Source organism: Podarcis filfolensis (assembly GCF_964270895.1).
Source record: "Podarcis filfolensis genome assembly, chromosome: 10".
NCBI classification, from domain to species: domain Eukaryota; kingdom Metazoa; phylum Chordata; class Lepidosauria; order Squamata; family Lacertidae; genus Podarcis; species Podarcis filfolensis.
This window is the reverse complement of record NC_139612.1, coordinates 66,374,616-66,390,177: the sequence shown is the minus strand read 5'-3', so window position 1 is coordinate 66,390,177 and position 15,562 is coordinate 66,374,616. Positions and strand designations below refer to the sequence as shown.

At 42.9% G+C, this 15,562-nt stretch overlaps 1 protein-coding gene and 1 long non-coding RNA gene across 3 annotated transcripts in view; both read right to left on the bottom strand.

Annotated features, from left to right (window-relative positions):
* The window catches only part of CTSO (cathepsin O), a 28,537-nt gene extending 13,395 nt beyond the window's left edge, over positions 1 to 15,142 (bottom strand). For both annotated transcript variants that reach the window (XM_083573122.1, XM_083573123.1), the window contains exons 1-5: positions 14,832 to 15,142; positions 12,052 to 12,160; positions 9,769 to 9,908; positions 1,725 to 1,892; positions 291 to 412 (exon numbers count right to left, since the gene is read on the bottom strand). In XM_083573122.1, coding sequence (XP_083429248.1) covers positions 291 to 412; positions 1,725 to 1,892; positions 9,769 to 9,908; positions 12,052 to 12,160; positions 14,832 to 14,963 — 671 coding nt within the window. In that variant the 5' untranslated portion in view covers positions 14,964 to 15,142. The remainder of the gene's footprint in view (positions 1 to 290; positions 413 to 1,724; positions 1,893 to 9,768; positions 9,909 to 12,051; positions 12,161 to 14,831) is intronic.
* LOC310743154 overlaps positions 1 to 15,562 on the bottom strand; it is a 39,945-nt gene that overhangs the window by 13,395 nt on the left and 10,988 nt on the right. The window lies entirely within an intron of this gene.

Here is a 15,562-nt window from a genome sequence, read left to right as displayed (position 1 = left end):
TTCTGTGCGCTGCTCTGGTTCGCTTAGTCATGCTGGCCACATGACCTGGAAGCTGTGCGCAGGCTCCCTCGGCCAATAAAGCGAGATGAGCGCCGCAACCCCGGAGTTGGCCACGACTGGACCTAATGGTCAGGGGTCCTTTTTCCTTTACCTTTGTGGGACCCAGAAGGCCATAGATTCCCCACGTGCGGTACTGAAGAGGTTTATAAGCGTAGTAGTCACATGGAATGTGAATCTACTGGGCTAGTTGGGTGGGAAAGGAACCTGTGAAAATACTCACTAGTTGTTACCTTAGATCATAAGAAGTATAGCCTGTGACTGAGACTCCAAAATCAGAACGGCTGAAGTAATGGCACATTCCTGTTTCAGCTTTAAAAGAATACTCTGCATCTCTCACCAGTTTCACGCGTGTCTGCAAGAAGACGAATCGAATGAGTTGCTTGGGATTAAATAACAACACATTTTTGTGCTATTGAAAGTTGCTTTGGTCACGCCAGAGTCTGTACTACTTAAATTATTTTATTTACTTCCTAAAATGTATTTATTGCTTGATTTTTAAAAAAGTCAGCAGCTTATAAGAATAAAACAATTAAATTATCAGTAAGAACAGTTGAAGCAACTATTTTAAACATTCAAAAATAATTAAAACCAATGAGGAACTAAAAGTTAATTAAAACACATGTCAACATTCTACGTGTCCAGATAGGCTTTTCTAAACAAATCTGTTTTTAGCGGGTGCAGTGGAGGCTCCTGCGTGTTGTCAATAGGCAGGGAGTTCCAAAGTAACTGCCGCAATAAAAGATTGACTTCTTACAAATAACCCAGGGTTGCCAAACAGTGAAAATTTGGAAAGAAAAGTTGTTGAGCTTTTTTTGGCAAAATTGCAAAACAAATGCCATTTTTGAGCCGTTATTATAGAAAATTGGCAAAAATGGCACTGCCAACAGCAGGAAGATGAGAGCCCGCTAGCCGTACTATAGATCTCAACTTATGTCAGGGTGGGAGAAATATTGCCTCAACAGAGGTCACGTGATGAGCAGATGCTGGAGCAGAACCATCTACAGTGGTACCTCTGGTTCAGAACTTAATTCGTTTCAGAGGTCCGTTCTTAACCTGAAAGTATTCTTAACCTGAGGTACCACTTTAGCTAATGGGGCCTCCTGCTGCCGCCACACAATTTCTGTTCTCATTCTGAGGTAAAGTTCTTAACCCAAGGTACTAAGCAGAGGTTAGCAGAGTCTGTAACCTGAAGTGTCTGTAACCCGAGGTATCACTGTATTGCCCATCTTGCCTGACTTATGACAGCCCTGGAGATATCTAATTGGCAAAAGTTGGAGACAATACAGTCATATCTCATGTTACGTTTGCTTCATGTTACGTTTTTTCAGGTTGCGTCCCGTGGCGACCTGGAAGTACCAGAAAGGGTTACTTCCGGGTTTCACCGCATGCGCAGAAGCGCTAAATCACGCTTCGCGCATGCGCACAAGTGCCAAATCGCGCCACGCACCTGCACAGATATGGCGCTTCAGGTTGCGGGCTTTTCATGTTGCGAATGGGCATCCGGAACGGATCCTGTTCGCAACCAGAGTTACCACTGTATTTGGGACTACGCAACCTTTGATCTACTACAAGAGGGGCGTGTTTTTCAAGTCTGAGATTTGCCTTCTCTTTACCCAACACTGTCACATGTTAACGGAGCCTGTGGGTTTGTAAGAAATGAATACCTGATTCAGCCAACTCAGCGCAGTAACCGTAGAGCCGCCGCTGCAGCCTTTATTCTCGTATGAACAGTCGATAACCTGCTGCACGCTGAGGTTCTCCAAAACGTTCCCTTTAATTGCGTACGCGGACTCTACTGCACTGACAACGCTGAAAGCCCAACAGCCACCACACTGGAAAAGATGGGTGACGGATTACAACAGGAAGCGTAAAGATGAATGTAAAACAAACATTTCACACAGAAATTTATAGGATAAAAACTCCCCTAGCAAAATTTATGGATATGGAACAGTTAAATACAAACAAACGTCATCAGATCAGTGGCTGTTAAAATAAAGGATCAAGATCGGAACTGTCGTATTTGGACTAACTAAGAGTATTGGAGCAGGACGAAATAAGAACATCATTCCCTGAAATCCAGGACACGGGAAGTCATTCAAAATTGTTTAATTTGGTATTGGATAATTGGCTTTTTAATTGTTATAATTTGGTATTGTATTAATGCGGCTTTTGTTGGATTAAAATTTTTTTTACAAAAAGAAAAACAATCGTCATTATTTGCCCTTCATACTTTTTTTTTTAGCACAAATTTATTTCAAAATAGCCTGTTTTTCACATAGTTCCGTACAGCTAATGTTTTATCCTGTGGTGTTGCTCAACTGGCAGTAAGGCTTCCATCAGTGGAATAGGGAAGGAAGCAATTTTCAGGCATTTCCTGTCCCCCTATGCTTCAATATATCTGTTCTAGAGGCCCCCCTCCCCCCAAAAAACTTTCCAGAGCAGATTTAGGGTGGCTTTGCGACTGTATGAGGACGACCGAAAAGCCTTTCTGCCAGCTGAGCAACACCCATTGAGTTAATACTGACACATTTCTCAATTATACAATAATCTGTCTTGCAGTCCTTTCCAGATTTGCCTATCCCATCTATTTTCAGCAGCTGTAGACAGACATGGTTGGATTTTTTAAAAAAATACGGCAAGCGCAGAGGCTTTAACTCGGCTTTTCTACTACCTGTAATGAAAAGGCCAGTTCATATCAACCAGAGAAATGGTGCTATAAAAATGGACCACTGCAGTGTCAACAATGCAGATGTATTCTCATCTCAAAAGGGCACTGGAGCCCTCACTGTATTATCTTTTCTTTCTTTTTGCCAATTTATTGTTTTTTCCCAAATTTTAAACAAATCAATGCCAAATTAAATCAAATTTAATGCAGAAAAGATGACCTCCCACTCTTCGTCCTAAATGTGTCCCTGTTTCCCCCCTTTGCTGCTTAATAGTACACACTTATCGGGACGCGGGTGGCGCTGTGGGTTAAACCACAGAGCCTAGGACTTGCCGATCAGAAGGGCGGCGGTTCAAATCCCCGCGACGGGGTGAGCTCCCGTTGCTCAGTCCCTGCTCCTGCCAACCTAGCAGTTCAAAAGCACGGCAAAGTGCAAGTAGATAAATAGGTACTGCTCCGGCGGGAAGGTAAACAGCGTTTTCATGCCCTGCTCTGGTTCGCCAGAAGCGGCTTAATCATGCTGGCCACATGACCTGGAAGCTGTATGCTGGCTCCCTCGGCCAATAAAGCGAGCTGAGCGCCGCAACCCCAGAGTCGGCCAAGACGGAACCTAATGGTCAGGGGTCCCTTTACCTTTACCTTAGTACACACCTATCTCTGGTTCACAATCCTTTCCTGATGTTCAACTCCCATTATTCAACAGCTGTCGATTTATCAAATCAAATCAAATATCTTTAATACGGTCAGTGACCAGGAAGCAATTTATAAAAATATGACATTAAAAGTAGTACTGTGCTACAAATAACAGTAGAAATATGGCCAATTCACAGAATTGGTGCTTATATTTATAACCAGGTTTTGACTTTTAAAGTTTTAAAAATTCAATTCAGGTGTCGCTACTGTTTATTATCGTTCCTTCGATGTTTACAATTTGAACTCCGTTGTTGACATCATTGCTCGTCTTATTCTTGTTGCAATGTAACAGTACTTTGCCACGGACCTGTTAATTTCGGGCTCTTTGTCAGCTAAGAGGTGTCTGATATAGGTGTCGTCTGTGCTGCGAGGTATTTTCCTCAGAATCGGTTCGATCAGCTCTTTTCTTGAGTCTCGATATAATGGGCAGTATAAGATGACATGCCCAATGGTTTCGATTTCATTGCTGTTACAGGGACATAATCTTTGTTCGATCGGTATTTTATTGTATCTTCCCTCTAGAAGAGCTGAAGGGAGAGCGTTAAAGCGGGCCCTGGAAAATGCCCATCGGTGTTTAGCGTTGTCTAGTACTTTGAGATAGTTTGCTAGATGGGGCCTTTGGGGGTTGTATAGGAGTTTGTAAGTTATTGGAAGTTGATTAAAGTCATTTTGGGCTTCAATGTCCCTGAGTCTTTCTTTGATTATGTTCTTGGCCCTTCCCCTTTCTAAACTTAATAGATACCCTGGGGAGAGACCATATGTGGCCAGTTTTCTGAGAGTGCCCTTCAACCAACTAGATTGGAATTTGTCAAGAAGCATCAGGGAAAGTAGTCCAGTCGGCGAGTTGTTAAGTCTTAGCCAAGTGCATAAGGTTCTTATCCATACTTTGGCTTTAATGCTGTATAAGCCCGCTTCCAGTCGTAGGGCGGCGTTTGGGACGCATTTAGGTGTTTGCAGGAGTGATCTAAGGAAACCTGATTGTATCTTTTCATATGGGTCTAGATTAGAGAGGGAGACGAGTGGTGCGCCGTATAGTATTTGTGCTGTTGGTTTTGCAACGAAAAGTTTAATTGTAGCAGGAATGAAATTTCCTCCCGTTGTACGATGGAATCTTAGGATTGCTGTTGTACTTTTTTGTGCTGTAGAGGAGCTGTAATTTATGTGGGCAGTCTTCTTCCTTGATGCTTGGAATATAACTCCTAGATATTTAAAGCATGTCACTTGTTCAATCTCCTGATTGTCTAAATTCCATCTGTATATTTTTCTTTTGTTAGAGAAAACCATGATTTTTGTTTTTTGGTAGTTCACTGTTAATTTCTCTTCTCTACAGTATTGGGATAAGCTGTTAAGAGCTCTTTTGAGGCCCATCTGAGTCTGGGACAATATAACCGCATCGTCTGCATAGAGTAGGATAGGCAGTTTTTTGTCTACTAATTTTGGGGCGTGTGTATCCGCTCCTTGTAGGTGGTCTATTAGGGAGTTTATATAGATGTTGAACAAAAAGGGGGCCAAAATGCATCCTTGTTTAACTCCCTTTGTTGTTCTAATGAAATTAGAGAGTTGACCTTCTTGGCTGCATCTTATACGAAGTCGTGTGTTGTTGTACAATTTGTATATTAGTAGCAGCAGACGTCGGTCTATGGATGATTTGTTAAGTTTGTCCCAGAGTCGGGTTCTTGTGATGGAGTCAAAGGCTGCTTTAAAATCTACAAATGCTGCGAATAGGTGGTGATTGTGGTGCGACGTGTATTTCTCAGCTAGGTGCTGTAGGATCAGGCAGTGATCCATTGTGGATCTCCCCTGTCTAAATCCTGCCTGTGCATCATCAAGAATCTTCGCTCTTTCTATCCATTCGCACAGTTTCTCGCTGAGGTGTTTAGCGTATAATTTACTTATTATATTCAGGAGGCTTATAGGTCTATAGTTGGAGGGATCGTCCCTCGAGCCTTTCTTGTAAATGGGAATAATGATGGAAGTCCCCCAGTCGTGTGGAATCTGTGCAGTTCTATCTATATATGTGAACAGAGAGGCTAGCAAGGGGGCCCACCAGTTCGCATTGGTTTTAAAAAGTTCCGCTGGTATGCAGTCAATTCCGGGGGCTTTCCCATTCTTTAGTTGGTCAATCAGCAGATGAGTCTCTGTTACTGAGACTGCTGGCCATGGCTGTATCTGATCTTCCGGTATGTCTAATGCATAGGACTCATCGCTAGATTCCTCGTAAAGATTATGGAAGTGTGTTTCCCAGGCTTTCATTGATATGCAGCAGGATAGTTGTGATAGGCCCCTATCCGGCTGTACAGCTACGATTCTCCAGAATAATGATGGGTTACTTGATTTGGAGGCCTCTATCAGTTGCTGCCATAATAACTTCATTGCGTATCTTTTCTTTTGTGTCAGGAGTTTTTTGTAGTTTCTTTTGGCTTCAAGCATCTTTTGTCTGTTATCCTCTGTTGGATTATCCTTATGGCAGATGAAGGAGTGGATCAATGATTTCTTGGAGGTTATACACTCGTGATCGAACCACTCCCTGGAAGTTTTCCTATGATGGGGAGACTTGGAATTCGGTTTTACAACAAACTCTTGAATTTTTTGTATAAGCATTTCATATGTTGCCATCATGTTCAGGGCGCTCTCCTCTGTTTCTAGGCACCCTTTCATAATTGCTTTTGAGAGACGGTAGCTCTCCTCAGATTTGTACCAGTTAGATATCCGCTCGCTCACTTGTCCATTCCATCTGATTTTCTTGAGGCCTGTTCCAGGTGTTAGATCTGGTTGATATCTGTGTTGTGGTTTGGGCTGATCAAAGGGTAAATCACACACGAGGGATAAAGGTAGGTGATCACTTTCAGCTCTTGCTGTAATGTTGAATTTTGATATCCTAGGGATCAGGTCCTGGGAAACAATGCAATAATCTATCGTTGACAGTTTGTGTCCTGACCAATATGTATATTGACCAGGATAATCTCCTTGTATAGCCCCATTCAGTAAGTGTAGATTCTGTCTGTAGGCCATCTGTGCTAAATGTAGTCCTCCAATGTTGCATGTCTTATCGTAGGCTGATCTTGTCATTAGGGGTGGGATAGTTTCCATTTCTGGAGGCCATTGGTGAAAATGTGCGTATAGGGCGTTGTCGTTGGGGCCCACTCTTGCGTTTAGGTCACCAGCTAGTAGTATCATGGCTGACGGGTGTTGTCTCCTCCATTGCACCAAGTGGGCTTCCACTTCTTTCCATAGTTGTTCTACTTGTGCCTGCCGTCGACATGTAGGTAAGTATAAGTTTATGCATAGCAGTTTGCTTTGTCCAAAATCTAAAACTGCTGCTACAGACCATTCATCATTGGAGGGTAATTGGGTAATATTAGCTTGTATCTGCGTTGAGAACAGTAAGGCTAAGCCTCCTTTGGGTCTGCCCCCTCTTTGACTAGGTGTTGCTCTTTTTATACACGAGTGGTAATTATCCAGGTAGAGCTCGTCTATCGACCAGGTTTCCTGGATGAATAGGATGTCAAATTTAGTGAGGAAGTCCATTAGATTGGGATCTTTGCTTTTAGCTCCCCACCCTGCGATGTTCCACGTACAGGTGGTCAGCTTGTGATTTTTGATTGTCAGACATCTCAAGGGACAATCAAACTTAGGCTTATGGCCAATTTGGGATTTATCGTTCATTATGTCCCTTTTGGGGTGTATAGTGGGACATTTTGGCACGGTGTGTGCTTGGACATATTTTAGTGTCCCGGAGGGGCGTTCTTTCCTCGTGACCTTATTTCAGTCATCCGTGTGAATGGTGTCTAGGGCTCCTAGGTTGTCCACAAAGATTGAACCGTTCTTGCCTGGTGGTACCGCTATTTCAGCTTGATGTGTTATTGTTTTCTTTGCTATAGGTGGTTCCGTAGGTCCGAGTTCCTCTGGCGATAGGGATCGCCTTAGTGTCCACTCACTGTTGGATAAAGGTTTTGTGGTATAAGTTGCATAGTTAAATTCCCTGGTGACGGGTGTGGCTAGGAGTGTAATAGATTTCCTTATGGATGCTAATCTTTCAATTAGTGCATCCTGAGCTTTATGTATTTGTTCAATAGTTGCTATGAAGCGGTTTTCCTTCCCTATGCTGGAGCTTTCATCTGGTACGTGGTTTGGGGATAGGGTTTTTGGTCTTTTAGCCAGCTGGTTTGGGGCTTTATCTGCCTCTAGTTGAAGCATCTTACAGTTCTCGTCCATCATAGACATTGTCGGCTTTATTTTTATCTTATCAGTCTTGATTGTTTCGATGAGAGGAATGGGAGTACCGGACACTTCGAATAGGCGAGTCACCTGCAATCCAACCCTTTGTAGCTTGTCCTTATTGTCTGAAACTAGTTTGGTTGTGTGCCAGTCTCTGAATGTTACCACAACTCTGTTTAGGTCCTTGTCTGATGGCAGAAATTTAACATTAATGATGTTTTCTGCTGGGACGAGCCCTCTAACGGCTAATTCAGTTTTCTTGAGAATATAGATTCTCTGTTGTGCTGGGGAAAGGAGATCTTTGTGCATGTATACAGGTAGGATGATAAGTTTTTGTTTATTTAGAATTAGATTTCTGCGAGAGTATGTTGTTTTAGGAGTAGTTTCTTGCTTAGGGCTCGGGTCTTCCCTTGATTTTCCCGCGGTTCCATTCGGGAGCGCTAGTTGCTCTGTTGAATTATGAAGCCTAGCCTTATGGAGTTCCTCTGTTGAATTGAAAAGCCCAGCCTTATGGAGGTTTTTATTTGGGCTTGGGCTTCGACTTTTATCAAGGGGTGGCAGAACTGGGTTAGCTGGGCTCGTTGGATTTGAATTCTCTAGTAGCTTAAATAGTCTTGTGAAGTTCGTTTTCTTTGTTCGAGATGGGAGCTTTGTCTTCCTTCCCATTTTTACGTTCTTGGGCTTCTTCTCTTTATTCCTGGGACACTTCCCCTTTAAGAGGGGTTTCTTAGAGTCTATTAAGTTTCCCTTCTGGTTTGCTTTGATCCTAGATGTTTTCCTTTTTTCCACCTCATGTCGGGTTTTATTTTCCTTAATGCTGTTATCGTTTGGAGTGCTAGAGAGAACTTTATATGAATGCAAGTTGTCTATTCTCCTAGTTATTTCAGTCAGGGTGGTAAGTAGGCCCAAGCATTCTGAGAGGAAGTCTTTGATGTGTCCCAGTTCTCTGCCTATCTGCAACTTCTGTTCATTTAACAGATCATTATATAACCCTGTTAGTGTGTAGGGGAGGCATTCCAAGTCCAGATATTGGGCTCTTGTGTCCTCCAGGTCCTCATTCGTCACAGTGTGAAACCCCATCTTCTCCCCAGGCCTGGGTCTTTGGGAGGGCTCATCTGTCTTAATTACTGGGTTTTCCTCTTGTGGCTCTTGTTCCTGCTCCAGCCCCGGTTGATTCACTGAGGTTTCATCTTCTATGGCAGCTTGTTTTATTTCCGTTGCCAGATTGACTCCCACCCCTTCTTCGTCTGTTTCCATAGGCTCCCCGTACCTGGTGCGGTCTATGGACCATTCGTGGGGGTGTCGTTTGTCAGCATTATTTATTTTGTCTGTTTTCGGTTTAAAATATTGTGAGATTTTCACCTGCCTTCCTCTTGTAGAGGGTTCAGCTGCTTTGGTGAGGGGGATTCCCAGCTCTTTATAGCTCTGTCTTGTGAACACCATTCTCTAGTTTAGAAAACCGGTATCCAGGCTGTTGGATCAGGGAGCCTCCCTACCTTTCCCTCTTTAAGCCTTAACTTGGGGCGGGAGGGTATTCATGGGGGAGTTCTTGGACTTATCTTATCGAAGTTAGGCTCAATGGAGTTCAGTGGTTTCCTCTGCTTCTTTGGCTGTATTTCAAGCCAATCCGTCGTCCGGGAGCTCCAAGGTTGTAAGTCAGTGTAGCAGTATCAGTAAACAGTGCGACGGTAAAACAATAAATAAACAATAAAACAATAAAAGACTAAACTAATTAAAACGAGGCGACGAGACAGACAGCCAATAGTCTTTAAAGTCCTTAAGGTGCAGTTTTGAGGTCTTGAAGAGGCTAAAACTAATAAAAACTAATAAAAACGCTTAGTTGAAGTCGGAGGCTCTAATTAGGCTGCTACCTCCGTCGCCATCTTGGCCTCCGTCGCCATCTTGTCGATTTATCAATTACTACTCGTACATTTACCGAACAATACTATATACCCTTAAAGAACAAAAAAGGTTTCACATCCCCCTATCTATTTTAAAAGCATTACTTATTAATTCTGTGTGAATTTTCCTTTCTTATCTTATCATCTTGTCTCATTATATTACCTTAAGGTTGCTGGAGTTTTGAGGGAAGCCGGCCCAAAGTCTGGCAGAAAATCAACTGTGGAACTTACCGCTTCTTGATTCCTCACGCTGGTAACGACATTCTTGTCCCTCCAATCAAACTTCGCTGGTAAAGGTGTTTCTGTGCCTTCTAGGCTCGTTCCCGGCATATACTTGGGAACTTTAAAAAGTCTACTTTGTAAGTAAGTAGCTTTAAAACAAAACAAAAGTTCTGTTATTTTCTAGTTTTGATTACAGCCAGTTCAGAGACATTGTTTCTAAAAGCCAAACACTTGTATTTTTTCCAGTCATTATGATTTATAAAATGTAGATACTGCCCTTCATCCAAGGATCCTATGATTTACAGCGCTTTACAGTACAGAAACGCAAAAATACTACCCACACTGGAAGAATGGCAGATGAAGGTGATAGACTACATGGGCCTGGCAGAAATGACGAGCAGAATCCGAAACCAGGGAAGAGAAGCAGCGCAAGAAGAATGGAAAAAGTTCAAGGACTATTTAAAGAAATACTACAAAATTAACGAAAGTTAGAATGATGTTGGATTGGAAAGTAAATGGTTACTATTAGCAAGGGTCAAGACAAGGAGAATAAGGAAGATTAGATTAAATTTAAATTAAAATAAGGGAAGATTTGCAATTGATAAGAATTTGGAATACAGAAAAGGGAGGCATGAGGAAGTCGGGGAAGAAAGGCATAAGAAATTAAGATTCGAAATTGTACATGTTTTTTTTTTTTGTTCTGTTTTGGTTTTTGTCTGTTTATGTATTTGTTATATGTTTTGTTGTTGTTATAAAAACCTTTAATAAAAAATCATTAAAAAAAAAAAACAGTACAGAAACGCAAAAATAAAGCACATAATAATGAACAGAACAATTCCCCCCTCCCCAGTTTAAAACACCAAAGGCCTGGGATAATCATAGAATGATAAAATTGTAGAGTTGGAAGGGGCCAGGTGGATCATTAGTTTACCTCCCAGCAGTGCAGGAATATTTTGCCCAACATGGGACTTGAACCCACTAACCTGAGATTAAGAGTCTCATGCTGAAGGCAGCCCTGTTTAAAAAGGTAAAGGGACCCCTGACCATTAGGTCCAGTCGTGACCAACTCTGGGGCTGCAGCGCTCATCTCGCTTTATTGGCCGAGGGAGCCGGCGTACAGCTTCCGGGTCATGTGGCCAGCATGACTAAGCCACTTCTGGTGAACCAGAGCAGCGCACGGAAACGCAGTTTACCTTCCCGCCGGAGTGGTACCTATTTATCTACTTGCACTTTGACATGCTTCCAAACTGCTAGGTTGGCAGGAGCAGGGACCGAGCAACGGGAGCTCACCCTGTTGCAGGGATTCGGACCACCGACCTTCTGATTGGCAAGTCCTAGGCTCTGTGGTTTAACCCACAGCGCCACCCACGTCCCTAGCCCTGTTTAGGTAAGCTTTTCATATTTAATGCTGTATTGTTTTTAACACTTGATTGGGAGCCGCCCAGAGTGGCTGGGGAAACTCAACCAGATGGGCGAGGTATAAATAATATATTATTATTATTATTATTATTATTATTATTATTATTACTACTACTATTACTATTACCATTATTATTTATTTCTGCAAAAGTCTGCGCTGCTCATTCTCAGGTGTACCCTAGACCCCGAGATATAAAACTATGAAGGGAAAAGATCCTGCTAGAGAAAGGGTTGGTTAAATGAAATAAACTGAGAAAGGGATGATTAATAGCCGCAAAAGTAATAATCGTCATAGCAACATGCATAATGAAACATTCTGACAGGTTGAAGCTCAGAGAGTCTGAAATTTAGGGAGACCATAGATCTTCTTAAGACAAAAACAAGCACTTTAGTCCTGCTTAGCATTATGTTCAGGCACACCAAATCAGATCAAAAGGATATCAAAATAGCTTGCACTGAAGATAAGGCAAGGCCTCGGTCCAGTATACCTGAAGAAGCATCTCCACCCCCATCTTTCTGCCCAGACATTGAGGTCCAGTGCTGAGGGCCTTCTGGCGGTTCCCTCCCTGCGAGAAGCCGAGTTACAGGGAACCAGGCAGAGGGCCTTCTCGGTAGTGGCACCCGCCCTATGGAACGCCCTCCCACCAGATGTCAAAGAGAAGAACAAGTACCAGACTTTTAGAAGACATCTGAAGGCAGCCCTGTTTAGGGAAGCTTTTAATATTTAATAGAGTGGCTGGGGAAACCCCGCCAGATGGGCGGGGTAAATAATAATAATAATAATAATAATAATAATAATAATAATAATATGTTGTTATTATTATGGTATTGTTTGCAAAAGCATTAAATATTTTGTAATGTAATACTCTGTACCTCTAAATTCTTCAGGAAACAAGTGGGAGAATTTATTTATTCCATAAGCAGCAGTAGCATTGTCGCTAGATGATAAGGAATTCAAATGCTTGATTCTCTTAATGCTTTCCTGAAAAAAACGAAAGCATAATTACACTGTTGAAATGTAATGAAGTCTGTCTGTATGTTTGTTGGATGGCGTCTTGTACACCTCCTTCCGGCAACAAATGCAGTCAAGCTAGTGCCCAATGTCTTGTTCTGCTTTCCTTTGGACCACATCAGCGAGGCGGAGATGGGGATCTTGTCGTCTGGGCAGCCCAAGACCTGCAGACAAACTGCCCAGGCTTGCGCCCAGGGAGGTCACTTGGGTTTTTCCCACCCCTCTTTTTGTTATTGTTCTTTTGTTTTTTATAACATTTTGCTGTTATTCCATCTGGCCCTGGGGATTTCCCTATTTTTGTTTGATTAATTGCCTCAATTACTTCTTGAACTGAAATTTCTATATTTAATATCCTCATTTGATCCTCTGTTATCTTTGGTAATTCACTATTTTTAATATAGTTTTCTATCCTGTTTGAATCTTCAGTTCTTTCTCTGTAAAGATCAGTAAAATATTTTACAAATCGCACTGTCTGTTCCTTTTTCCCCCCTACAAAAGCTGCTCAATTCTACTGAAAACCCAAATTGCTGTTTGCTCCAAATCTTGGGAACTTAACCTGCAGGCACTTCTGGAGAAATGTTGCACTGTGCTACAGAGAATGGATTTCATTTCACTTTTCTCTCATCTCTCTTTATTTGGAGTCTTACCGGCACCCATCCCTTAATTTTTCTACATTCTCTTCTTTCTTCATCCACACAGCTTTCTGTTTGCATATAGGCACATTTCATTTAATGTGCCTTAAGTGTGCCTTACGCCATAATCGCAGAATGTCCAAGTGTCCCTATTTTCCAGGGATGTCCCTGATTTAGAGAAGCCGCCCTGGTTTCTGATTTGATCCTGGAATGTCCCACTTTTCCTTAGGACGTCCCTATTTTTATTGGAGAAATATTGGAGGGTATGGAGTTTTCTGACCCCCCGAGCCATCTGAAGGCAATCCTGTATAGGGAAGTGTTTTTTTAGTGTTTTAATGTTTTTAATGTTTAATATATAAAAAATTAAACATTAAAAAACACTGGGCAACCCAGTAAGATGTGTGGGGTATGAATTGTAAAATTATCATTATGGAATGTGACGTCCAATTTTCACTGGAGAAATGTTGGAGGGTATGTAATCAGTTACATGCAATTAACGTAAACAGTGATAGTACAATGGGGTTTTTCCCCAGTGATTCACAACCACCAGGTGCCAAGAGGGACTCTCAAAGCCCAATGATTCCACTTCCACAAGATTACTTGCTGAACTTAAAAAATGCTAAACACACAAACATTTGGTTTATGCCAAGACAGGAATTGGCTGAACAGCACCAACCTACCACAAGGACCCACAATTTCTGAGCAATTCCCTGTTCGTCTATGTTGCAGCCAAATCAGCAGAGAATTTCATAGCTCACCAAATTAGTACGGCATACAGTGGTACCTCAGGTTAAGTACTTAATTCGTTCCGGAGGTCCGTTCTTAACCTGAAACTGTTCTTAACCTGAAGCACCACTTTAGCCAATGGGGCCTCCTGCTGCTGCCGCGCTGCCGGAGCCCAATTTCTGTTCTCATCCTGAAGCACTATTTCTGGGTTAGCGGAGTCTGTAACCTGAAGCGTATGTAACCCAAGGTACCACTGTAATAAACTTTCACCAACAACAGCCCCACTTTCAGGATTTAGGCTTTCAAGTCTGACATCTTGTGGTGAAGATGAGGAGTACAAAAACTATCCACTTTGATTTATTCACTGAAAAATATTTGTTGGAAATAGTCTCCTAAGCACCTGCTGTTCACTGCTTGTCAATTTTACAGGGGGAAACATATTTGAAACTGGGCTTATTCTTCTTCCTTCAACTGCACATCAAAACCCACTTCTCCTGTATGTCTTTCTCCTTAACCCCTTAAACTCCAAGCCAGCATACACGACCATTTTTATTCCTCTGCACCCTTTGTTTTTCCCACCCCTCTTTTTGTTATTTTATTTCCTCCAACCTTTTAAACGGCAAGCTCCACGTTTGATTCGGTCCGAAACAGCATACAGATGGTGCCACAGAAAACAAGACCCGTAACTTTTGTATGAACTCTCAGCTGAATACGAAGCTAAGCTATTGGAATCAATGGGAAGCAGCGCTGGGCGTTGTTTATTATTATTATTATTATTTATTATATAATACATGTTATATATTTTATTATATAACAATTCAATATCGACACCTCCCTTTATCCAAAGATTCCAGGGTAGGATACAGCATTAAGAACATAATTTAAAGAGCAGACTTGGGGATCTGGAAGGGGGTGGTCGCCAACGAAGCTTTACTCGAGAGTAGACCCATTGGAATCCATGTCTGGGATTCAATTGGGTCCATTAATTCCAGAGAGGTCGGCTCGGGAGTAAATTGTGCAGCAGATGCACCCCATACGCTCAAAGCGCACGACTCCCAAGCACCCCAAAATCCTGGGACCTGTAACCCCACCCACCCCATATCTGATGCCCGGTATTTATTTTTTGAGGTGGAGGGAGAAGCCATATGCTTTAAATATGTGTTGGATACGCGCGTGTGCCTTGGCTGCGCCGCCACATTTGGGACTGGGATGGAGATCTCGCCTCCAGCAGCGCGCAAGGACTCCTGCCGGCCTCTCCCTCTCCTCTCCCCGCTCGCACCTACCTGCAAGGCGTCTTCTTCCGTCCCCTCGCTGCCCCTGGGATGGAAGGATCCGGGATGCCTGGATCCGGGATGCCGACCCTCTCCGGCTCCCAGGAGGGGCAGCAAGCAGGAGAGGAGAAGCCACGGCTTCATGGAGAGCCTCTCCGGAAGAGCTGCGCCCTGGCGCCGCTTGGTTTTCTGCAGGACTCGTTTTTTGCTTTCGCTTTGCTGGCTCCTCCTCCTCCCCAGAGAAGAAGCCTCAAAGAAGACTTTTACCCTTCTGAGCCCTCCAGCTGCCTTCGGCTCGGCTCTTTTGTTCCACTTGTCGCTGCAGAAAGCACTTTTGAGTGGTCCCTCCGGGAGGGAGGGAGAGAGGGAGGGATAAGAGGCGTCGCCTCCAGCCTCGCAACTTGGCAAAACTTGTCACTGCAAAAACTTGTCACTGCAAAAAACAACAACGGTGGCTCTCATTCTCAAGGTGAATCTCTTCCTTCCCCCCTTTTGGACCCTGGGCTTTCCTTCCTTGGAGGTTTTTAATTAATTAATTAATTAATTAATAATAATAATAATAATAATAATAAATTTTATTTATACCCCGCCCTCCCCAGCATAGCTGTCAACTTTCAGATTTGAAAATAAGGGATCAGCAGCCTCGAAAATAAGGGATCAGCAGCCGGGGACAGTCTACGGGATATCTAGCAATCCGGGATAGCAGCGGGAAACAGCGCTGGAATAAGGGAATTTCCTGCAAA